At 36.8% G+C, this 22,997-nt stretch overlaps 1 protein-coding gene across 2 annotated transcripts in view; it reads right to left on the bottom strand.

Moving 5' to 3' along the window:
• LOC124410570 (phosphoinositide 3-kinase adapter protein 1) overlaps positions 1 to 22,997 on the bottom strand; it is a 49,372-nt gene that overhangs the window by 8,820 nt on the left and 17,555 nt on the right. For both annotated transcript variants that reach the window (XM_046889054.1, XM_046889062.1), the window contains 4 exons: positions 4,286 to 4,439; positions 1,532 to 1,919; positions 834 to 1,130; positions 452 to 587 (listed from right to left, as the gene is read on the bottom strand). In XM_046889054.1, coding sequence (XP_046745010.1) covers positions 452 to 587; positions 834 to 1,130; positions 1,532 to 1,919; positions 4,286 to 4,439 — 975 coding nt within the window. The remainder of the gene's footprint in view (positions 1 to 451; positions 588 to 833; positions 1,131 to 1,531; positions 1,920 to 4,285; positions 4,440 to 22,997) is intronic.

The following is a 22,997-nucleotide window of genomic DNA, read 5'->3' as shown; positions in this document are numbered from 1 at the left end:
ATCGTGAATTCCATGCAAAACAAAATGGACCGAGACAATTTCATATTTTTTTATTATTATAATAGTATTTAAGAAAATCCATTCCAATGCTTTCACAACGTCATAGAATTTCGACAACTTCGATGTTTCTCAATTGATATCAGAAGATCATTTGATTGTGCAGAAATGGAAGCCTTGAGCGGCGAAAACATTCGGAATTCGGCTACATTTTGTGTAGATTTACTGGAAAAAAATTACCATCAACAAACATTCAGCGAAAAGGAGGCAAGAATTTCAGATAGTGGAACAAACTCTATGCACAGACACACTTGATTAATTATCGGTATGAGAAATGGAAATATATTTGAAATGGAATCAGGCCATTTCGTGAATGGTTTTCATTGCGAATGGTAGAAGTGAAGTTCATTGCTGGTTGCTGATCAGTTAATTTTCCTGAAGTGAGTGAACTTACTTGTGTGATTTTTATGAGCTGGCACAGTTCCAGCTGGACTTGACAGAAGATTAAAATGAGGTGGTAAGTTTCGCTGAAAAGCGTGCACCATCCAATTGTCCAGCTGTTCGCGGTCTCCCGAATTAAAGCCCAGAGTCTGAAATTAAATAAGTTCAATAAGTTCACAAGAACGTAAATTATTAAAAATATAAAAACTAGTTCGATACAGTCAAGGGGAACTGACACTGCGTATAATTTGTATTCTCAGTATAATCCGAAAAAACTGAATTTCAGAAAACAGAAAAATACTAGGTATTTTCGAAATTTAAAAATTTTATGGATTGAAAGATGAACTTTTGACATTTGCATAATTTTTTTAGCAATTGCCTAGTGAACAACGTACCTGACACATGAATTCCAGAGGATTGTCATTGGCCCTTAAAATTTGATCCAACTCCCTTAAGCGACTTTCGCATTTGACTTGTCGGACACCCAGAGCTTCACCGTTTTTGGAAATTCTAACGCCAACGAGCATGGAAACTTCGAGGCATCTGTCTGGTATCGAAAATTGGAGGGTATAAGGATTTCTTTTTTTCATATGCGACACGACTATGGCTTCGCCACATCTGTCAACTACCACTGTAACCACGTCCTCTGGCAGAAGAGGGTCGTTCAGTAAGGCGATGACTCTGCTCTGGCCCTGTGCACAAATTTTAAACACTTAACTGAGGCGCCAACCAATTCACGATATCGTGAAAAATTCATTTTCTCGCCATCCGCCCGTCAAACTGTAGTGCAGTTGGGCATAAATTTCGTCGCTATTCATGTCTCAGAGTGGTGGAAAAATTGCAAATTTTTTTTCCGGATTTGCAATTGATTTATCATCATTCGTTTGTTAATCGAAATATTGTTTATTTTTTATCTTCAAGTGACGCATGAATTATTGAACTCTTTGAGAATTAGGTAAAAAGTGGTTTGAATTTTAACAGATGACGTATGTTGTGCAAATAAATTCTTAAATTTTCAGGATCATGAATCAACCACCTCAAGTACATTGAGACAAAAATTGAAAAGTCGAAGAATCGACGCCCGGCAACTAACCATTTTGACTTTCTTTGGCAGAATAGAAAAGGACGTTTGGTCACTCTTCGATGTTTGATAAGGTGAAGTTCCCAGGACTGTTACTGCCGCCCTCATAAGATCGCCGACGAAATCTTCATCCTTATCTTTGACGAAGAACTTTCTCCACTCGTTATAGGACACCAGGGCAGCCTTGTGATTTTCGGTAACGTGGGTGTCGTCAACCCCGAGCATCATGGCCAGGACCTTATCCGAAACCAAGTGCCTCGAGAGGCTAGCTGCTTGCGCTGGATTCGAGGTTGCATACTCCAAGAGGCTCGGGCACAAGACGATTATCCGAAGACGAGCTGCACTTATTTTCTCCTCTGCTTCTGGGGTCCTCGTTTCCTCCACGGTCACGTGCTGTACTCTGAAAAAATGATAAATATAAATGTCAGGCTAATTGAGTATCGCATTTTAGAGGTAAAGGTGAGCTGGTATGTTTAAAAAGATTTTTATCTAGTTTTCTACTTAGTTTAAATCAAACAGATCGAACAAAGTTTCGCGAAGATTTGTGGAACGAAAAATAAAAGGTTTTTCCTTTTTTTGTAATAGTTTTAATGTGGCAACATTATCTTACGTACTGATACCGAGACGATTATGTAACATTTTAGAAGTTTTAAGACTGCTAGTTTGATAAAAACATAGATCTGAAACAAAAAAACTGCGCAGGTTTTTTCATACTGTTTTTTTTATAGATTTTTGCTCACTGGAACTGGGAAAGATGCTTAAAAGAATTCCATCACTTGGGTTTTTTTTTAACTTGAAACTCTCGTTTCTTATTCTTGATTCAAAAAATTCTATGCAAAAGTTATTGCTTACTTTTGTTTAATATGCATTAGAGTGAGACTCGAGAATAAATACAAACAGGAAAAGGGAAAATGGAAAGCAGAAGCGTGTTTGGAGGAGTATAAAATTGAAGAAGAAAAGTTTTCATAAGCAAAAATAACGACCACAGAATATTAAGTACAATCATGAAGAAATTTTGTTTACTTCACTGTAATTAAATGGCCGTTTTTTCATTGCGGTTATACTTTTTTTATGCAAGCACCTCGGATTCTGCAAAAATACTGAACGTCATGGAAAGAAAAAGAAGTCATTTTTGGATTCATCACAGTCGAAAACATAATGTTTACCAAGAACATCCGATGCAGCTGAGATAAAATATTTTTTTGCAGACCTGTAAAATCGACTAATACCTCATCAATTTACTATTTACGCCAATACATTGCGTCATTGAATTGTTCAAGCTTATTATTTCGATAGTACAGAGAAGAACATTGATTAATTCATGCATGAATACGAGCCGTCACATGATTGGACTGCATGTAGCCAATATGAAATCGGTTTTGCTGAATCTAAAGTTAACGCTAATGTTTTTCACGCGTAAATTTTTGATGAAACAAATTTTAATCAGAACGTCTACTACCAGTTTTGCTTCTCTGACAAAAACTGTAATTCTTGTTAACAATTTTTCTCAGTCGGTCCATCGATGGCAGCCTTTTCCTAAACAATTCTGAATGCTTAAGATGGATAGTCTGCTGCTATATTATATTAGAAAATAAATCATCTGCATGGCGTATGCTCTCAAAAATGACTATTGAAGAGGTAATATTTGCTAGGTCAATCCGCGATGTATCATGTACGTTGTAGAAGTACCATAAAAGTATGCGAATAATGTCGGTAGTTAATTTTCCCCTTCGCAGTTCTCTCCGTCTTTCTTCATACGTGTTCGTTGCAGCTTCATTCACTCGTTCATTCATGTACTTCCATCTAAAAATATGCGAGTTCGAAGCGCTTCCTCAGCGTGCAGAAATTCTTTCGTGTTGACCGGCGAGCACGCTAGGCGTCGGAATAGCTTGCCAAGTGCAAGAGATAAAATAAACCTTGTTCCAAGCTCTCCTCCATCCTACAGCTACGTCATATTCGTATTATACATACTCCTCGAACTTGAAACCCTTTGGTTAAAATATGCTGCGTATAATACTGTACGTGTAGAGTAGGTACCCATTTTGAAATTCATTTTCCAACACTCAAACGGTGAAAGTTTTCGATGCTTTCTGCTTTGGTGGCATCGTTACGCGATTTTACTTCTCAGTCGAGATATTCTCGTAACATGTTTAGCTACTGAAAAAATGCTTACGTCTTTTTACCACCGTGACTCAAGATGTCCAACCGTTTGTTTGGATCTTGAGTAAAAAGCGCCTAATGCAACGGGTGAGAACATATATCAGGCATTCTACGACCTCACCGATTTGGCTTGCGATTTTTTACATCATGGTTCTGACTCTCAAAAGCACTGATTTTTTCCACATTTTTAAAAGCTCCTTGTTGCACACGATTCTTAATATCACAAAAGTATGTTACGCGGGCTTTTCGCGAAGCACTAAATTGAGGTTAGGGTCGCGTAATGTCAGATTTTTTCACGACAGCGCATGGGCCTAGGATTTTAAAGTGTTCTTTACGGTAATCCGCGCATGCGCATTCGCAGACTGACTTGACAGTCATAGAAACAAGTACTTTGTGTACGGAAAACAAGCATGGAAAACGCGTAAAACATGCTGGCGTTATATAAATACTACGATTTCCTAAAATTTGAAATGATGGCATTACTCTAAAGCGAAAAGAATATTACGTGTCTTTGTTATTCTACATCTCATTATTATTTTCATTTTGACTTTGTTTCTCTGAAACAAAGGTATAAATTTTCATCCCTGGCATACGGAGCAAACTTACTTGAAGGGTGGTCGCCCTTGCTGTTGGCTTATGTGCGCGAAGCATGATACGAGGTAGTTGACCCACAACACTGCAACCTCGCTTTCCTTACTTGATACCAGAATGACGTCGTCTATCGCGGCGTCTCCAGTAAGGGGCGGCATCACTGCAGTCCCTACAATGATGCAAAGAAAAATGGTATTATAGAGTGTTACAGTACGTATGGGTATATATACACATAAAATTCTGCTTCCTTGCGGCCAAAGATTCAGAATTAATTAAAGAATGTTTGGTACTTTTCTTGAGAATTTTTTCGGAACTTTGAAACAAGTTGTTTTGTTTGTTTAAAATGTTTAAAGTGCTAGAAAAATAGGAGAATAAATCGCTTTTGCATTGGACGGGTATCAGAATGATCAGAGTGAAAAATAGGATTTTTTGAAATTTTTTAAAGATTTTTAAAACACGCCAATTTTCGGATAGGTTTGAATAATTCTAAAAAATTAACGGTCGTAAGAAAAAATCTGAAAAGAGAACGGAGAACCGTATGAAAAATCCTGAAGCAAATCAAAAACGGTGAGGGAAAATCATTGATCGAATTGACATGGAATTCCCTATATATACATATGTGTATATTGCAAAAATTTAATATTGATTTGAGTCAAGAAGACGATGTAAACCAAAGTATCGTTGACACAGTCGCATGAATTGATTATCATATTGTAACAGTTATAAAGTTGACGAATTAGCGAGTCTCAAGTTTTTCTTAACATAATCATCGCAGCTTTCGATTCAATGAGTTCAATTCAATTTTCTTAGCTTCTTAGGTTCTACACTGAAAGATATAACCGAATGAAACAATCAATCAGACGGTTCTCTCAACGTTCTTGATTTTCCCGGTTGGTCGACCACCTAGGTTGCAAAGTTGTATACTTATTTATATAATGTTCAAATTATCGTGCGGAAACATAAATTTCAAGCAATTGCAGCACGTGTCGTACTGCACTTGAGTAAAATTGCGTGTGGGGTGGTATTCCCGCTCAACTCAATCTCTGATTTTTTTCGCATTCGAAAACTAGCGAAATGTGAATAATTTTGTAAAAAAAAGTTGGAATTTCCGAGATACCACTTTTTATTCTCTCTTCATACAGTATTTACTTTGCACAAATACAGAAAGTAAGATCGTGAAAAGTTTCTCCGCAAAACTGACATGTTTTTGCTTCTTATGCTTTTCTAAAATAAAATCAACGATCACACATCGATTTCGATTTCTGAACAATACGATCTATCTTCATGATCGATTTGAATAATCCTTCAAGTCGCTGATGCAGCGTATATATATTTATATACTATCTTACTTCAATCCTGCAAGACTTTGAACGAGTTTAAAAATATTCAAGTGACTCCACGTAATTTCAATTGGCTTAACGTATCTTCATTTAAAAAAGATCGATGTGTTCCAAGAACAATCTTGGAAGCAAAATTCACAGGAATTTTTTACGCGTCGATGTTTATTTATAATACCAAACCTTAAAAACCGTTATCCAATTTAAAAAAAGAACGATACAAAGGTACGAGTTTCACGTACATACATAAATATATTCAGATTGTCACCTTGCAATGCGTCATCTGGTGGAAAAAGATCAAACTAATGTAACCAGACTGACAGCTGACTGCTGACTATCTTTTTTCGCGTATGGATGGTAAAACAGTTACATCATTAATTATGTTTCATCAATTTATACAACATGAGTAATTTAAAACCCCAAGAATTACCATTTGACTTCATTAAAATGAAAAACTTAGGTTATGTGGTGATAAAATGGCGCCGCCAACCAGCTTCTGACGTCATATGAGGACACTTTTCAATAATATGTGTACACCCGTGTTACCTACCAAACCGCAATGCATGTACGACACGGAGGTATTTCCGGTTCCGAGTCCTCGCCTAGCCAGCCACGCATTATCGACAAACGACACACCCGTGCATACAGTAATACATACAACGAACCCCGTCGAATTATTCGGTTTATGTTTTGCCGGGGCGTGAAGGGGGGGGGGGGAGGGGGAGGGGGAGCCATTAGCCTCAACTCCTGTAGGAATAGCCGCGTCTGTTTACGTTTTCTCGTTTTAGGTGCACCGTGCACACGTGTGATGTGTATCTTGTACGTGTAGAAACACGTGTACATTATACGATACGTAGATGTAAATACCTGGGTTTATATTTTGAAACGCACGGAGGAACTGACAGGACGTGTAATGACGAGGAGTGTAGACACTAGATGGAATAATTCTGCCGACAAACATTTGAAAAAGCTCTTCCATTTTCGAATTTCGAAAAAACGTCTTAAATACTGTCAGGACGTCAACCCTCCGAGCAGATACATATTTCTTTGATCACTTTTTTTACGGTCTAACATTTCTAAACTATTCATCCGATGAAGTTGAAAAAATTCTCAGATATTGTTTAAACATTGTAGAATTAATTCCTGTAGTTCAAACGACTCGTTAGAAATATTAAAACGAAATTTTGTTAGAATATCGTGATTTAAAGAATAATTGTTTTTGTATTATTGGGTAAAAATTTATGTTAGTATTATCGAATAAAAATTCAAGACGAAACTTGTATGTATTCTGAGGGTTAATTCCAGTGAATTTTGAATCCTATGTAGATCCTCTGATACAGGTGATACACTAATTCTTAACGAAGGTCCGAGTAACTGGGCCAGCACATAATTACGTAACGTGTAATTTAGGCATAATTAACGAACCAGCTTAATAACGCAGAATGCACATCATACGCAATTCTCTCGGGGCTCTAAGGGAGTTCCTGTGACATTTTTTTTATCTTCGTTTCGTAAGTCGTGCGTTTTTGTGGACACATGTCAGCCGGACGCGCATGCGCAAAAACACTCACATCACATACATTACGCAATCAGTCTGAGTGTATTTGCGCATGCGCGTCTGGCCTATCAGTTTCTAGGAAAACTTACAGTATATAATTTCATATTTATTTTGAAAAATATGTGGAATTTTACTCACGTATATTCGCGATTACTTCAATATTTTTCTCCTTAAATAACAAACTAAGCCGAGAATAATAAATTTTCAATTACGACGCTCAGTGGCTAACCGAAACCACAGAGGCAGAACGGTGTTTCATATCTGAACGTTTCTGGAAACAGCTGCTTAAGAATTTAGATATCAAGGAATATTTTTCATTGGATTCAACTGTCCTACGTCCAGATGGAATGTGCGGAAAATTGTATTCAGAAGTTTGCGTTTCTGTTTACTATGAACTGATTTTTATGATGAATTTTCAGTTCCGGGGATGCTTCAATGTATAGTTGTGAACAAGTAATCATTTTTACACAAAAAAAGATTATTATGTTAAGGCTCAAGTACATGGTTGGTGAAATTTTAATTTTCCCGAGTCTCGAAATCTTTATACGAAAAATGAACATTCTATCACCAAAGTGAACATCGTTAAAGTTAAGTTTGCAGCGTTAATTATGATAGACAACGACCCGTTTGTTGACAGATTTAAAATTCATCATCAAAATGTAATTACTTTTAACTGAAAAATTAGGTTCCAAATTTTACCCTTCCACTGTGCTATAAATAAAAAAAAATGTGTATAATTCTACTTTTATAGCAAAGAACTGAATTGTGTTGCTGACAAACAGTTTAGCTGTCAATCCAGGTGAAAACCTTTATCCATATCACCGATTTCGCGGATGAAAGATGATAATCACTACATGATCCTAAATGATCGAGTCATTTTTAAAATGACTGCCTAAAGATATTGATGGTTTGAGACATGCTATTTTGGCAAAATTCTTTCTAAAGCATAAAACACGGTTGTTAATAAAAACACATTTGTGAAGTTTTGTTCAATACGTAATTCTAAATCGAATTTGTGGTCTTATCTCTGGATTGAAAGTTAAGATCTCTTGTAGAAAGGCGAGTTTATTAGTGTACCTGAACATGTAGGAAGTATTAGGTGTATCTAAGAAATTTCCTTGGGTGTGGAAAATTCTCGTAAATTGTCGGCCAGAAATAACATTGTATGCCTTTTATGTCGAGGGTCCCTCTCCAAGCTTAAGTAAGCGTAAGTAAACTGTACTATAGAACGAAGGTAAGTAAACTAGGCCGGTTTACAGTTGGTGGTGCACTTGCTGGTTGTGCGATCAGAGCGAAGGAAGGATCGAGAATAGAACTTGACTACCGTAACAGAGCAAGGCGTGCCCGCGTCAGCTAAGAAACAGACTCATTTTAGATCTACACATTTCAATAAATTTCACCCCAGCTTCGGGTGATGGGGAAAGCGTTCTCCCTCGATTTGTGGATCACCCCGAGACCCTGGATGTTGCTCGTTATCCGGTTTCAGCCAGCGATGTGCTTTTGGTATCAGCTTTCGTTGAAACGAATAGAAAACAGTTTATCTTTTGACTTTGTATCCTTTGATCATGTGGTCTGTAGTTAAGATTGGGGGATTCGTCTTTCTAATTGAAGTTCAATGCCCTCATTGGTGGAGCATCTTTTGAACGTGGTTGAAATTTCAATTTAATAGTGTTGGAAGTTATCGGAATTCAAGTTTTGTACGGTTTTTGAAAAGTCACGCAAATTAAGCCAATTTATGCGGTTATTTTGTAATGATGTTATCAAATTATCTTAATATACAGTACGACTAAGGTCTCTTAGATCACGAAATGTCACTTGAAGTTGGAAATGGCAAATGAAATCCTCCAAAGAAATTCATTGTTTTTTTTAAATAGTATCAAGTAATATTCAGATACTCAAAATCATGATATATAATGTGATAATTTTAGGTCTCGTGAAGTCAAAAAAGGTAGCGTGAAGTTTTACATAAAGTTACTGCATCTTTTAAAACAGTCTGAACACGATAGAGATCGAAGTTGTATGAAGTTTTATGAACTCAGTTTTGCTAATTTTAGGTCGTGAGAAGTTATTTTGGTGTCTTCCAGGAACAGTTCAAGTTATGCAAAGTCACTACAAGTTCTATGAATCCAATTAAAGTCATACAAGATCGCTCTGAGATATTCTACTAGTCAGTTGAGTGACAAGAGGTCGTCATACATCTTTTGAACACACAAAAAATGATTTGAATCTCTACAAGATCATTGTACAAAATGACTGTTTCAAATTCTAAGTTAAAGTAACTTAATCGTTGAGTTGTTTATCGTTGGAGACCGCACATCAAAAGTCATTGCGCCGAAACGGAGATATCAATTCAAATAACTTGACAAAATTCCGGGATACTCTTTAACCATTATATTTTAAGGCAAATTAGTTATCTTTAGCAAAATGAAATTTTTAACATGAAATATCTATTAATGTGGCATGCCCGTAAACTGCCTGTTTTTTTGGCAAGGATAAAAATTTCAGGACGAGCTGAAGACGAGCCGGAAGCGAGCCGGAAGCGAGTACTGAAATTATCCGAGCCAAAAAACGGTTTACGGGCATGCCACATGCAATATTTTTTACGCTATGAGCATTGAAAAGCAAAACGAAGAGTGAGGTTATGTCGCGATCTGTTCGACGAAGCTACTTATTCGGCAGTTTGGGATGCGCACTTCGAACTGCGCATCAAAACTGCGGAATAAAGACTTCATTCCGCAACTTTGTTCGCTGCCGTATAAAGCGTCACTTTACGGAACGAAAACTGCCACAAGAAGCTGACTTTTCAATGCCCATGCCGTAAAAAGAAAATTTATGAAACAAAAAATAGCGTGAAGTGAATCATTCTACTAAAAAAATCATGACTCATTGAATTTTCAATATTTTGAGCTAAAAATTGATTGAATAACTCGTCTCAAGATACAGATATTTGAGAAAAAAAGTTTGACTGAGTGAAGTTGAATTCTTCAAAAAAGAATGGACTAACGTTTTTTACGATATCTCATTATTTACCTTGGATCAAATCGGATTATTTTGGATATTTGTCAGATGGAATTCACGATGAAGATGCCGTGGGGTCATTTTGACCCTAGTGTGTATTGTAAGGGTTGAAGTCGTGTTACGTCGCGGGGAGTCATGTTCAGTCTTTAGAAATATTTTAATCTCGAATTTGGATGTCCATCGTATTGGGAAAGTGGCGTCCCGATAAAAAACAAAGCACTTCTCAAATTCATCGTTTTTTACATAATATTTGAGTTAAAAAGAACGTTTTACAGGACGTTACTCACGCGTGGTAACCATGGACAAGTCTAGGAAGGTTGGCCTGTTGCGTCTCTGCAGACGTGGAGTCAGATTTGCCATCTTATCTACACTTGGAGATGAGCGGAGACGCGAATCGCTAATCGCAAGACGATGATGGCGCTTTGTTTGACGAAGCACTGTCTTGCAGGACGTAGTCCGCGCGACTAACCAACCGCCGGTCTTTGCGAGGGGGGAAGTCCATTGTCTTGGTTGGCCAGTTTTCGAATTAGGCGATGCCCATATAATTATTAAGTACGTGTCTTGAAAGGAGAATCGCCATCGACGAAGAAACGCACCATGTAAGCCGTGCGGTAACCTTTTTCGAACGGGTTGCGAACAGAACTTTGGCCTCTTGCTTCCTTCGACGATGTCGACGGGGCAGTAAAGTATCAGATCGAAGGCAAATTTATAAATCAACATCAGGATGCGATGGAATGATAAGTCTAATGAAAAATGTATCAAGGAAATCGCAAATTAAATATTAATTGTATTAGACCCAATGTGTATACCTATTTCTACTTCATTAGAGATTTAGAAAAAAAAAATTCTTTAGAAAAGTATTTTTCTTTCGATGTTCGCACCTATAAGAGACTAGTAATTCCGTAGATACCTACTTTGCATGAGTATGCTTAAAGTACGAGATTTCCTTCGTGCTTTCGGTGAGTAAAGTAGTAGTTTTACGCATACGGTGCGTAAAGTGAATAAACTGACTTTCGAACGATTGTCAACTTTATGCACACGTAACAAAATCGTGTTCTTTACGCATATTCGTGCAACAAACTATGTCCTTTAGACGGGCGTAAGATTTTACACAATAATGTGTAAAATTAGTGATGAAAACTGCTATTCTCTTTCGAGACGCATCGAAATATCTGCTCTTTCGTGAAAATTTGAATTTATTCCGTTCTTCCATGTCACCCATTTGGACTTACTTTTCATTGTAAGTATGAGGACGACGAGGACAAAAATCATTACTTCACGGCCTCAGGATTGTCTGTAATCCAGTTGGTAAATCACAACAAAGAACTCCTTGAAAGTCGTTCTAAAATCGTACAACGATTTATAACGTTACTAATTTCAACATGGTCATTAAGTCGATATGCTAGTAGAATATCGGGTTATGGGAAATTTACAGTCAGTGTTAACCCTAGATTAAAATTGTGTATATGTAATAGAACTGGGTGCAGTTGTAGAAGCAGAAATTATCTCGATGTCTTTCATTTTGATCCACTATACGTCCTCAGATTTGAAAAAAACTGAATAAAAATTACAAGAAAGTAATATGATGGCGAGGATTTCTTCAGAAGTTGGAAAAAGTTCACATTATCGTTTCGATAGTGACAGACATGAATAGTAGAAAGCAAGAGTGAGCGGGTGGTCCAAACTCTATTTTATTTTCATCAAGTGCCTGTATAGTTAATTGTAAAACAGTAATTTTTTCTTCTGATGACGTCTTTCCGGCTACTCGGTTTCTTTCTCACCCATCAAAGTAGCTACTCATGTGCGAGGTAGCGGTATGCTTAGAAAAAAAGCATGTGATTAAACAGCACTTTACATCTGCTTGACATTCTCCTCTGAGAACCTCGACGACTGTAGTGGTTATAACGCGTGTTTCGTACGTCAGATTTTGCTGGTTGATTTTCGCGCGTTGGGAATGTAAATCGTACCGACCAAACACGCCGATAAATCACTTTCGTCAAGGAAATGCACGCCTCTGATGAAACCTTGAATATGGTCATACTTGCACTTTGGAAGCCTTTAGAAAATGATGAACGTTGAAGAACGGAATTAGAATTATTACAGAAATTTGATTAATGTACTCGTTAATATCGTCAAATTTCGAAACTAAAGTTCTATTGGGTACCATATCTTTGCAAAAAAGTGCCTTTTTTAAGTTTTCACTGTTTATACAAAAGATTTTTTGCTAAAGATTTATCGATGATACTATTGATGATTTGAGGTTAGAAGATGATACACAGACTCTTCTTATCGAAAAATGGTAATGTGATCATCTCATGAGGCTGAAGTTAGTGACTTTGACGTTAAAAAGTATCCTTGTTCAATTCCTAATTTGGGATTTGAGGATGAATTCTAAAAATACATTGGGACAATAACGTTTCGAAGTTCAACGGCGATTCATTTCCATGCAGATAACATGTTGAACAGAATGACTCTCAGTAAAATCACTGTTTCCTTAATTCCAAAATGATTTTGAATCAAGGAACTAGACTTTCGAAATATGAGTGTGTTTTGTTTTAAAAAATCGCAAGATATCGAGTGTTCATCAACAAATGTTCCGATAACGTAACTAACCTCAATATGATCCTTGCTCGAGGTTCCGAGGTAGAGACTGAGACTATTCGACTGGCGCCTGTCTTTCGGACTCTAAAATATATTAGCATATTCGGAATTTTTGCCGTTGGGTCGGCAGGACTTTAGGGAATATCTTCCGTTCATACAATCTCCCAACTCGTCCAGCTATTACTACTTCCTTTATGTACCAACGTTAATAAAAGTATGGCTGCCAGATAAGACGCGAGTGACCAGAGGATCGGAAGTTGCATATATTAAACGTGCGGGTGTATTATAGAGATGTTCATGCCACAGTCCGCATACATACAACAACAAATGAGACATTCCCATACAAACGGCTTATTCGACGTACAAGGGTCCGAGGACCGAAATATTCAATGTAATATTCATGCGAGGCGTTACTGGGCAAGGCGGGGTGAGTTGAGGGTGAAAATTCAACGTTTTCTCTCTTTTCATTCTCCTCCATTCTCTTGGCTTCACGCTTTGGGGGGCGACGTCGGAACGTTGAGACATCAACTCGCTGCGTCGTCGTCCGGCGTCTGACGCCGCCTAGTCGCGACGATATTAAGATTTGATCTTCTGTCCACAGGGAAATTTCTAGGAAACTTTTGCCCTAGAGTCTGACTTCGAACTTGTATTATTCTTTTCTTACAGTTCGGTCATATCTGTAAATCGTAAAATAAATCTTTCTACGTATAATGGACGCATTTACATACTAGACTCGTCCAAAAAATGAACTATTTTTGTTCAGAATCACATGTTTAATAGTTTCAAGTGGAGGAAATAAGACGCCTGTTATAATTTTAGCCCTTAATATTAATACTTATGTAATTACTGAGTTTCTCATTTAATTAACACGAGAAAATAATTTTAGTTATTTCCAAATTTTCTAGCTCAGTAATGAGACATTGTACAAAAATGTCCAACACATATTTTTGTAGGGAATTTAATGCTCTACAAAAAAAAGTTTCTTACAATTTTCTGATGACGTTAAAATTCAAATTGTGCAAAATAAATTAAAAAAAAACGAATTTCTGAAAAAGAAAAACGGAAAATTGCGTTCAGGAAGCACCAAATATTAATATTAAGGGCTCGAATTATAACAAGCGTTTTACTTCCTCTTCTTGCAACTATTAAACTATTAAACATGTGACTTTTTGAAAAAAATATAGTCGACTCTTTTGGACCAGTGTAATACATACATTCTCTCTATCTGTCCGCAGTAGCTTTTGGATCGTTAACGAATTACGCGTGTGGATAGAAATTTGCCGTTTTAAAGCTTGGTCGAATAAATATTACACATTTTAAATATGAACGAATTACTTGATATGATTCTCTGCAATTGAAATAATTAGTACAATACACATTTCGACGATTCTTACGACGTAGTTTTTCAAAACAAGTGGTTTTAACGTACTTCATATTATTGTAATCTATTCTATTAATTCGATTTGCAAAAAAGAATGGCAGACTCAACTTCACTTGTAGCAAAATCTTATTATGTAGTTTATTCAATACCTAAGACCGTCTAACAAGTCTACTGCTCTAAAATAATCCAGGCTTTGATTCAGACAAAACCAAAATTGATACATTCTCTGAAAGAAAAAGGTTCTTTGCCAATTATTCAATTAATTCTTAAAGACTGGCCTCACTGATTTCAATTTTTCTTTTCGATATAATTAAGACTTCAGAATTTAATGCTCGTTTCAAACTGCTTGTGCTCGCTATGTGCAAAAAATCAATTATACTGCAGATGCAAGAAATTATTATTCAGCCTAAAATAAGACACTTATAGTAAGTAAGTATACGCTATGCATACAACCTTAAATCGTTAAGAATTAAAAATATTTCGCAATTAATTCTTATCACCTCAAAAATGCAGAGTATGGTCAAAATATACTGATTAATATATTAACATCTACTCCCAATTCCTGTAGGAAGATTATAGTGTATTTTACTTTCATCAACTATAAGGTCCCGAGAAATAAAGATTATTTTTGACGAAGAACTTTATTGCAACTAATTTACCCGTTGATTATTTGAAAATCCAGTCCGGCTAATGGACGTGGTTCAACGTCAGGCAAAAGGCGAATGATCATAAAAAATGATTAGAATAACAGCGTAAAAAGATATCATCCACATCAATATACACAGATATAGTGATTATTCTCTTCTGCCTGTGTATGAACGCAGCATTTGAACGATATGAATCAGACTTCTCCTTTCTGGTTATAGCGAGCAATCAACTCAATGTGATTCATGGCAACAAATACTTTGCGGAAAGCATTTGTTTCAGATTGCCATTTTCTCTGGATAGATTCTCCAGGCTTAACCGATTTATATAAGGAATGGTGAAAAATTATAAGTCAAATGTCCTTGAAAATGTATTGCCTTGAAGGATACATTAAGGCAAATTTCATGAGAAGGTTCGACAAGCAATGAGATATTTAACCGAAAATGAACTGGATAACCTGAAGCTCATTTAATCTTTACGAAGCGCAGTGGCTGTAAAAATTGAAATATGATCTAGCCAGTTCAGATCAGAGCCTGACCTACGCACTCACAGGCTGAAAATATTTGACGTTATCTACGAGAAGCCTGATCGGATTTTACTACTTTCATGAGAGAGTCAATAGATATTGATGCATCAACTGATTTAAGAAATCCCAAGAAGGAAGTACAGATTCTTAAAGTGAAGGAGTAGTTCATAAGAGTACAGCGAAATTTTATAGTGATAAAAACATAATACATTAGAAGGATGCGAATTATTAACGTTTTCAGGAAAAAGAAAAAGTAAATTTTGAAAACGATGATGCAAATCGTATATGGTGGGATTGTGTTTTGCCCGCATAAAAATCCGCAAAGTAAAGGGTTTTATATACACACGGTATCACAAACTTCAAGTATTGTAACAATGCTGTAATAAATTAAGCGTCAATCATGATAATCGTAGTGAAATGAGCTATAGTTGAAGGTTTTTTAAAATAAATATTTGTTGTTACATGTACAAGCCATTTTGATGATCCCGACTAAATCGTAAGCGATAAATATGTTGTATAATGATGAGATGTTTGAATTGAATACTCAAATTAGATTTAATGCTTGGATAATATAGATTGGATAATTTCCTTACCAAGGTAAGCAGCGTACTTTCTGGCCTCTCTGACTTCTTTTCTAATGCCCATATTCAAGTGTAATTCAGCTACAGCCCACTAACGTCTCCCGGAGACAAGTTTGCGAAAAGTTAAGTTCAATTAAGCCTACTACTTTAAATCTTAAGTAATGATTGCAGGAATGTTGGAGCAGCGACGTTTGTCTTCAACCAGTGCGTTGTATTCCAAGAAAATAGGTGCAAGTAGAAAATTTCAGAAAATAAAAAACCCCACAAAATCCGCATTAAAAAAACAAACTTTACAAAAATGTCAAAATTTGAACACTGCGGGTACCGAAAGTGCGGCTGCACTCACCGAGATCGGCGAGAACTGCGGTGTAAACAGTCGGTGGACAAAAACATATCACCGGGGTAGCATAATCGCAGCGTTGCACTTAATCTTGAGGAAAATAAAGGAGATTCCGAGTTCCTTCTCCGACGCAAATCAACATCTATCCATGCACCCACAACCAGGCGAACCAGACTTGTTGCTACTGTAAACTAAATGAAAGCGAGAACTCGGCGGCGGCTATCGAGGCGGCGGCCGGCGCATGCGCATGCGCAGAAGATCAAGTCACAAGTGCACGTGGTTGACTCACTGCGCGTCGCGCGTCCCCGCCGTTTTGAAGGGTCTTTCTGTCCGACCACAAGCTTCGACGAGCAGACTCCCCAATTGTTATCAATGGCGGGTCAAGTACTGCAATAAAATCCTGCCCGGGTCTTCCTGCGCATCCTTACTCCTCAGCTTGAATTAGAAGTTTGGTAATATAGAAGTTCAAAAATACTGATTCAGTTAGGACTTTAATATTTCATGGGAAAAACCAGTTTGTATGACTCATAGGAAAAAAAATCAACGTTACTCGCGTCTAGTGATGAACTGACGAATGCTCTAGACTCGATCGTATTTATAAATTGGTCGCAACCTGATTTTCAGTTCAAGGTGGTTAAGTATTGAGGTTCCTGATTCTTTACAACCCATTTCGACTTACACTGGATTTTTGAGGAGTTGATATTCTTTAATGGGATCCCAGTGGCTCACTGTTTTTTTTTTTTTTTTTTTTTTTCGATTCAAAACTGAAACAAGCTTTCCTTCTAAAGGAAACTCCTCTTTCCTAGTAAAGGAAACTCATTCCAGTTGAATTCCAAAAAAATAGTGAGCCACTGGGAATCCATTAATAAACATTACTGCACATAATTCGTTAAATACATCATGATTTTCAATGTTGTTTTTTGTTTTAGTGGATAAAGTTGCCTCCTGTTTCCTCAAGTCAAAGTTGACATTCGCTCAGATAAGTATTAAAATCTTTGGGTATTCAGATACGTTATTCGACCAGCTGTGGACGGGGCCCGTTTCCGCAGTATCGCGATGAATCAGCTTGACCTCTAGCACCGCGTCCGGAGTTGTAAGATTGGGAAGACTGTTCCTAACTTCATTAGTAAGTGGAGTACTAGTATACTTATTATTGTTATGAAGATTCTTCGTGTTTGTTTGGTAGAATTCGACAGAACTTAAATTCAAGCCTTGACGTTTTCGAGTTTCGGATTAATTATCTCGTGCAGAAAATATGATATGATGATCCTTAAAGACGTATCTTAAGCACCGACGATGGTCTTGTATCAAAAGGGCATAAAATGACTCTTCAAGTAACAAATCATCATACCTTCAACTACAGGCTTTGATTTCATATCCGGTTAACCTGATTGACAGCCTAAATTTTGGCACCCATGCTGATCCATAATGACAATTGTTAAGTTGAATCCGTGATTGATTTCGTTGGAGGTAGACTCATTGCTACATCGATTTTTCTAAGATTCAGAAAACCTTTTGCAACGTAAAGCATCAAAGTACCACGTATGTCCAATGTATACAAGGTAGATGTAATTGTACCATACCTACATTCATGGTCTGCGTGAGTAGGTACTGCGTTAAAATTTTCATATTTTTTCGGATTCGGCTAAATTGAGATAATTGGATAGTAGGTGAAATATGGCACTGGAAATATCTCGCCGCAATCCTGAACAAACATTATGCTCGATACGTCTGCGTCGACGACAGGATACCCATTGTGTATTTGGTTAGGACATGTCCTTTGGGATGGTTTATCATATATTCCTTATCAAAGATTTCGGCGACATCCAAACTGCTGCTTTACTCTGAATTTTTGGCACCTTATCAGTTTTACTTTTGCTTCTTATTCTTACTCGCAAATTTGGAATTAAGTCCGATGCTTATTATGCATGGCAAATTTCATAGTAATGTGAAACAACGAATTTAGGACATATTAGAAACAACTTCGAGTTCGAGTTTGAGGCTTGCCATTGAAATACCGAATTCATCATCCGCTGCATGCGCAATATGTACCCTGTCATTGGAATTGACAAAAAGAAGATGTAGCGATGAAAAGCTCCAAGGGTAATTGGTGTCCATATTTTGTGATAGCCAAGTAAATCTTTTTGATTTACCTAAAAATCAAAACCCAGGATAATTTCTGTTTACACGAATGGAAAACTTCAAGCACGTGCCCAGCTAATAAAGTGGCTTGAAATTTTGAACAGATTTTTTTTTTTTACGATTTGGACCAGCTTTGGGCGAGAGAGGGTGGGGGGGGGGCAACAGTGAAAATTTTTTTCGACTCTGAACTAACGACCACCTCAATATATATGTATAGTTATAATATATAGTATATGGTGAATATTGTGACGTAAGTCTAATAAATAAATGTATTATAATATATGGTATGAGGTACTATATACACATAATATCATAATGATCATATATACTCATTGACGCAAATCCTGTACATTTGCGTCCACGGAAATTATTTTGTACTCTGGACAGTATATATATATATATATAATTCAGACTAGCATTGCATTACCACTTCCGTTATGAGTGACGACAATTGACATTTTAAGTGGACGGCTGAACAACGAAGATTAGCTTTTTACATTAGGCACGACCGGATGATAGCGTTTATTGTTTGCAAAGCTCAGTTCAGTTCGTTGGATGTTAGGAATAGGAAAGACCAGGGCAGTTTGTTTTACGCGAAAAATAGCGGAGAGATAAAGATTGAAAAGAATGGCGTCACGTCTTCATCGGATAATAGATTTGTCCCGAAATTTCAATTGAATCGTTTTGGCTATTTTTTCGGAATTCAAAATATTATGAGCAACCGAATGATGTAGAAGTTTAAAAAATTTCGTGACACAGCCTGTCAGAGAACTTTCCTATAAGTCATCATTCTAGCGTTTGTTTTTTGTTCAGATATGTAATATTACACACGTATAATGTATATTGTATATTACTATACCTACGTATTTCTATATTTATAACAGCGTCAAAGGAAATATCCGAAAACCCGCGATCAAGTGTTGCGTATAAACATGATGAGTAATTCAGAAGTTGAATGTATCACGGTTGTTTCATAGGCTGACTAATCACTGCAACTCGAATATATTTAATAAATTATTTACCACGAAAGAAGCATCATTTTCCGAAAACCGAAGACAATCGAGAGCCGCACTTTTGAGACTAATGTTGACTATCATCGAAGCAATCGGCTCGGGCGGAAAGCGAAAGCCTTTTCATAGACGTGTAGGACCCGGAAAAGATGGCCCAAAGTGACCCCAGGAAAGAGCTAGGGCGCCGAGATTATGCCTCGAGATAGAACACGTGTTCGGTCTTTCTTGGAAAGCTCCTATCTCGTGCGCTCGGTATTATCGCCAATATAGTCGTGTCTGATTCATCTGTACGAGTATATAAGCTCAATAAACCCTAGAACGGTATAATGCATAACAGTGGTACATGAAATGGGAACTAACCACTACCAGCAATAAATCGTGTGTATAATTGAAGCGAGATAAAATATCAACGTCTCAAGATTAAAGAAAAATTTTCTACATATATGATGGTCTGGTTATAATATACACTTATCGCAAGTGAGCGCTATTAATGTACGTCGGTATACTGATATTCAAATTCCCATTAAATCATTATAGGTTATGCTTACTTTTAGAAATTATTTGTGTACATCTCGTGTCATTTCGAATTTTGCGTTTCTTTTTTTGATGATAAGTATTGACCCAACCTGGTGTGAGTATACATGGTGTGCCTAGAACCCCTAGAACTTCTTACGACATGCACCTTTCTTCGAGGTTAACGCCTTTAAGTGAGATGTGTACCAACTGTCCAAAGAAATCCGTATATTGTTAGGGAATTATTTTTCTGGTGAACGCTACCCCGTTCGGTAATGCCATCATGTATAGTTCTGGTTCGAGTTATTTAAAGTCCCGTTCATTTTTTTTCCCCACGCAGATTCAACGTCAAAACAATTAATCACCACCGATCTAGGGTATTTTGGCGCCGTTGGTACACGTCTTACTTAAGTCTAGTCCAGCGTGAGAGAGAAGCTTTTTTGGAGAAAGAAGCTTTGTGAAAACAAACATGTATGACTTCTAAGTTTTCAGGGTCTACCTCTTGTAGAAACTTGTGCCCGAAAGAATTAGAGATATTCAAAAAATAAGATGAATCTCGATTATAAAAGTGACAGGTGTTGTGTTGTAATTCCTTTGCCTTTCCTTTTAATATCTTCTGCTTTTTGTTCACTTCGGTTTATACTTTTTCTTCACTTTGGTTAATACTTATACTCGCCTTTGGCCCTTTTGCCATACACAGAGGGTTCTATTGTATGGAAAAATGTACAGTTGATTACAGCGAGAATATTTTTCAACTACAGCAGGGTAGCATTTCGTCCACTTTTAAAATCAAAGAGGCTTTGTGCGCGCTTTTGGGGTCAATGAATAATTTTTGCTGTATGATCTAGCTTCTGGAGGCGAGATCGAGTTATGGAATTAGAGATTACTAGGCTGGAACTCGGTGTTCTTCCGCCTTACCACAGGCAACTCAAGCGTCATTATGCGTAGCGGGTAATACTTCAACCATATTCGCCTTGTTTTTTCTACCATTGTTGTTCTTGTTGTTGTTATGTTAAAAGTGTTAAATTTGTGAGAGAAAAAAATTACACTTGAAATATACTCTTATGTTTCCAACACTTGCTTTTTGATTCCAATATTGCCAAGAACTGACAAGTATTGCTACACGAGGAGTCTTCTATGAAACTCGTCCCACAGCGCCTGTAGATCGGCAACCGAAGTTATACTTTATGTATGTTATACTCTCATTTCTAGAAACATCTGACTGGGCAGCCGACGAGGACTCCGTCACTCATGTAGGAATAGTTTCTCACAAAAGGTAGTACAGATCTAAGATGTTGGGTCGATTGCCGCTCTTTGACGCTGAACGTTAAATTTCACAAACTACTTCTGGAACATGAATTTTGAGTTTCGTATTTCACTCTTTCTGCAAAAATAATTTACTATCTGGTACATAAAGATTAGATTAGATGTCGTTACAGATCTTGACAGCCGGTTAGATTAATAATATAGATACGCAACATTGGAAATTTTTTCCTTTCCAACAACGAGTTATGTCCTGGCTTCATCTATTCATCCGTATGTACAATACATAGGTCTCGTGATCCACTATAATTGATAGCAATCAATCAATTCATGCCAACTGTCGAGTCGTAGTTAATGAGTATCGAACGTTGTACGACCCATCCATACGGTGTGCGTGTGCATTCTATTTCACTTATGAAACATGTCGTTCTTATCGACAGTAATTTATTCTTCTTTTGCCCAACGTTGATTCGCTTGGATTGATCATGTACAGGGTGTATTGTCGCTAACTTTCACCCTATCAAACTTCCTTCTACGATTAATAATGTCACTGGAGATATAAACTCATAATGGTCAATATAAATAGTATCGGAAGATTTTTTATAATTCTATACAACACATACCCACCGGTGGACAACAAGATTAATCTGAGAGTGGTGAATGGTTTAAAAAAACAATCTGGTTTTCTACGAATAATAGAAACACCTTTATCTAGGACGTTGATTTTGTAAGGACACTGTTAATCATGTCGCATATTCCGTAACTAAGTTTATTCCATAACTTAAGAGCTTCAATCATTTTGAAATGTCATTTGACAATGATGTCCCTGACCTGTTCACAAAAGGTTTAAAAAATCCTTTTTGCGAAACATCTACATAATGTGATTTCAACGTTAAGCCATGACTTCGTTTAGGTTGTCGTTCAACGTTAAATAATCGTCATAAAACATACAAATCCTCATTAACCATACAGAACACGTGAGTATCAAAGAAGCTTGAAACATGTCCAACCCGTTTGTTATGAGTTTTTAAACATTTATGCTCTGGTATTTTTCAACGGTGAACAAGAAGCCACGATTCACCACCAGAGCGTCATTTTTTTGTTACTTTTTTAAATACGTATCAACGTGATTTTTTTTCTAAACATTTAACGCACGTAACCTATATGTTCATCCACAATTCAATCGAGGGTGTTGTTGAACGTGAAATTATCATTGAGCTGTTACTTTATCGCAAACTTATCCAAAAACTAAACAAAATACATTAACCTCTGAGGCAATTGAGACATTTCAGAAATACCCACAAAATTGCTCACGTAGCTCATGCTCGAAACAACTTAACAAGATGATCTGAACGTTGAAAAAAATAGTATTACGTTTTTTTATCGTACTCTTCATTCTGCTTTTTTACGTCATGAGGTAAGATTACAAAGAATATTATTTTATTCCACACGTATCCAAAGCGTGAAACGCAAAGGTCTCGTAAGATTCTATCCAGTTTTAGCGGTGTGAGTCACGTCCGTAATCACTTGTTACAGAGATGAAAACAATGTGGAGTGATTATGCAAATGGCTCAAAGGAGCTGAGACTCTTTAAATAAGGAAATACATTGCCTACGAGTACGTGTAGAAATTCTGAACTGTATTATAGGAATTTGCATAATTTTGCATTCCATTATGTAATCCACATATGACGGAGCTTCTTTCTTATTACAAATTACTGTAAGTCTCAATTCCTGAAAATTGGGAAGATTTTATTATTCAAAACAATCACTGTTTTTCGTGAAGTTCTTGAGTTTTGGTTCTGTTCTCTTT

The sequence above is a fragment of the Diprion similis genome, chromosome 1 (genome assembly GCF_021155765.1).
Source record: "Diprion similis isolate iyDipSimi1 chromosome 1, iyDipSimi1.1, whole genome shotgun sequence".
Lineage (NCBI taxonomy): Eukaryota > Metazoa > Arthropoda > Insecta > Hymenoptera > Diprionidae > Diprion > Diprion similis.
This window is presented reverse-complemented; position numbering and strand designations above follow the sequence as displayed.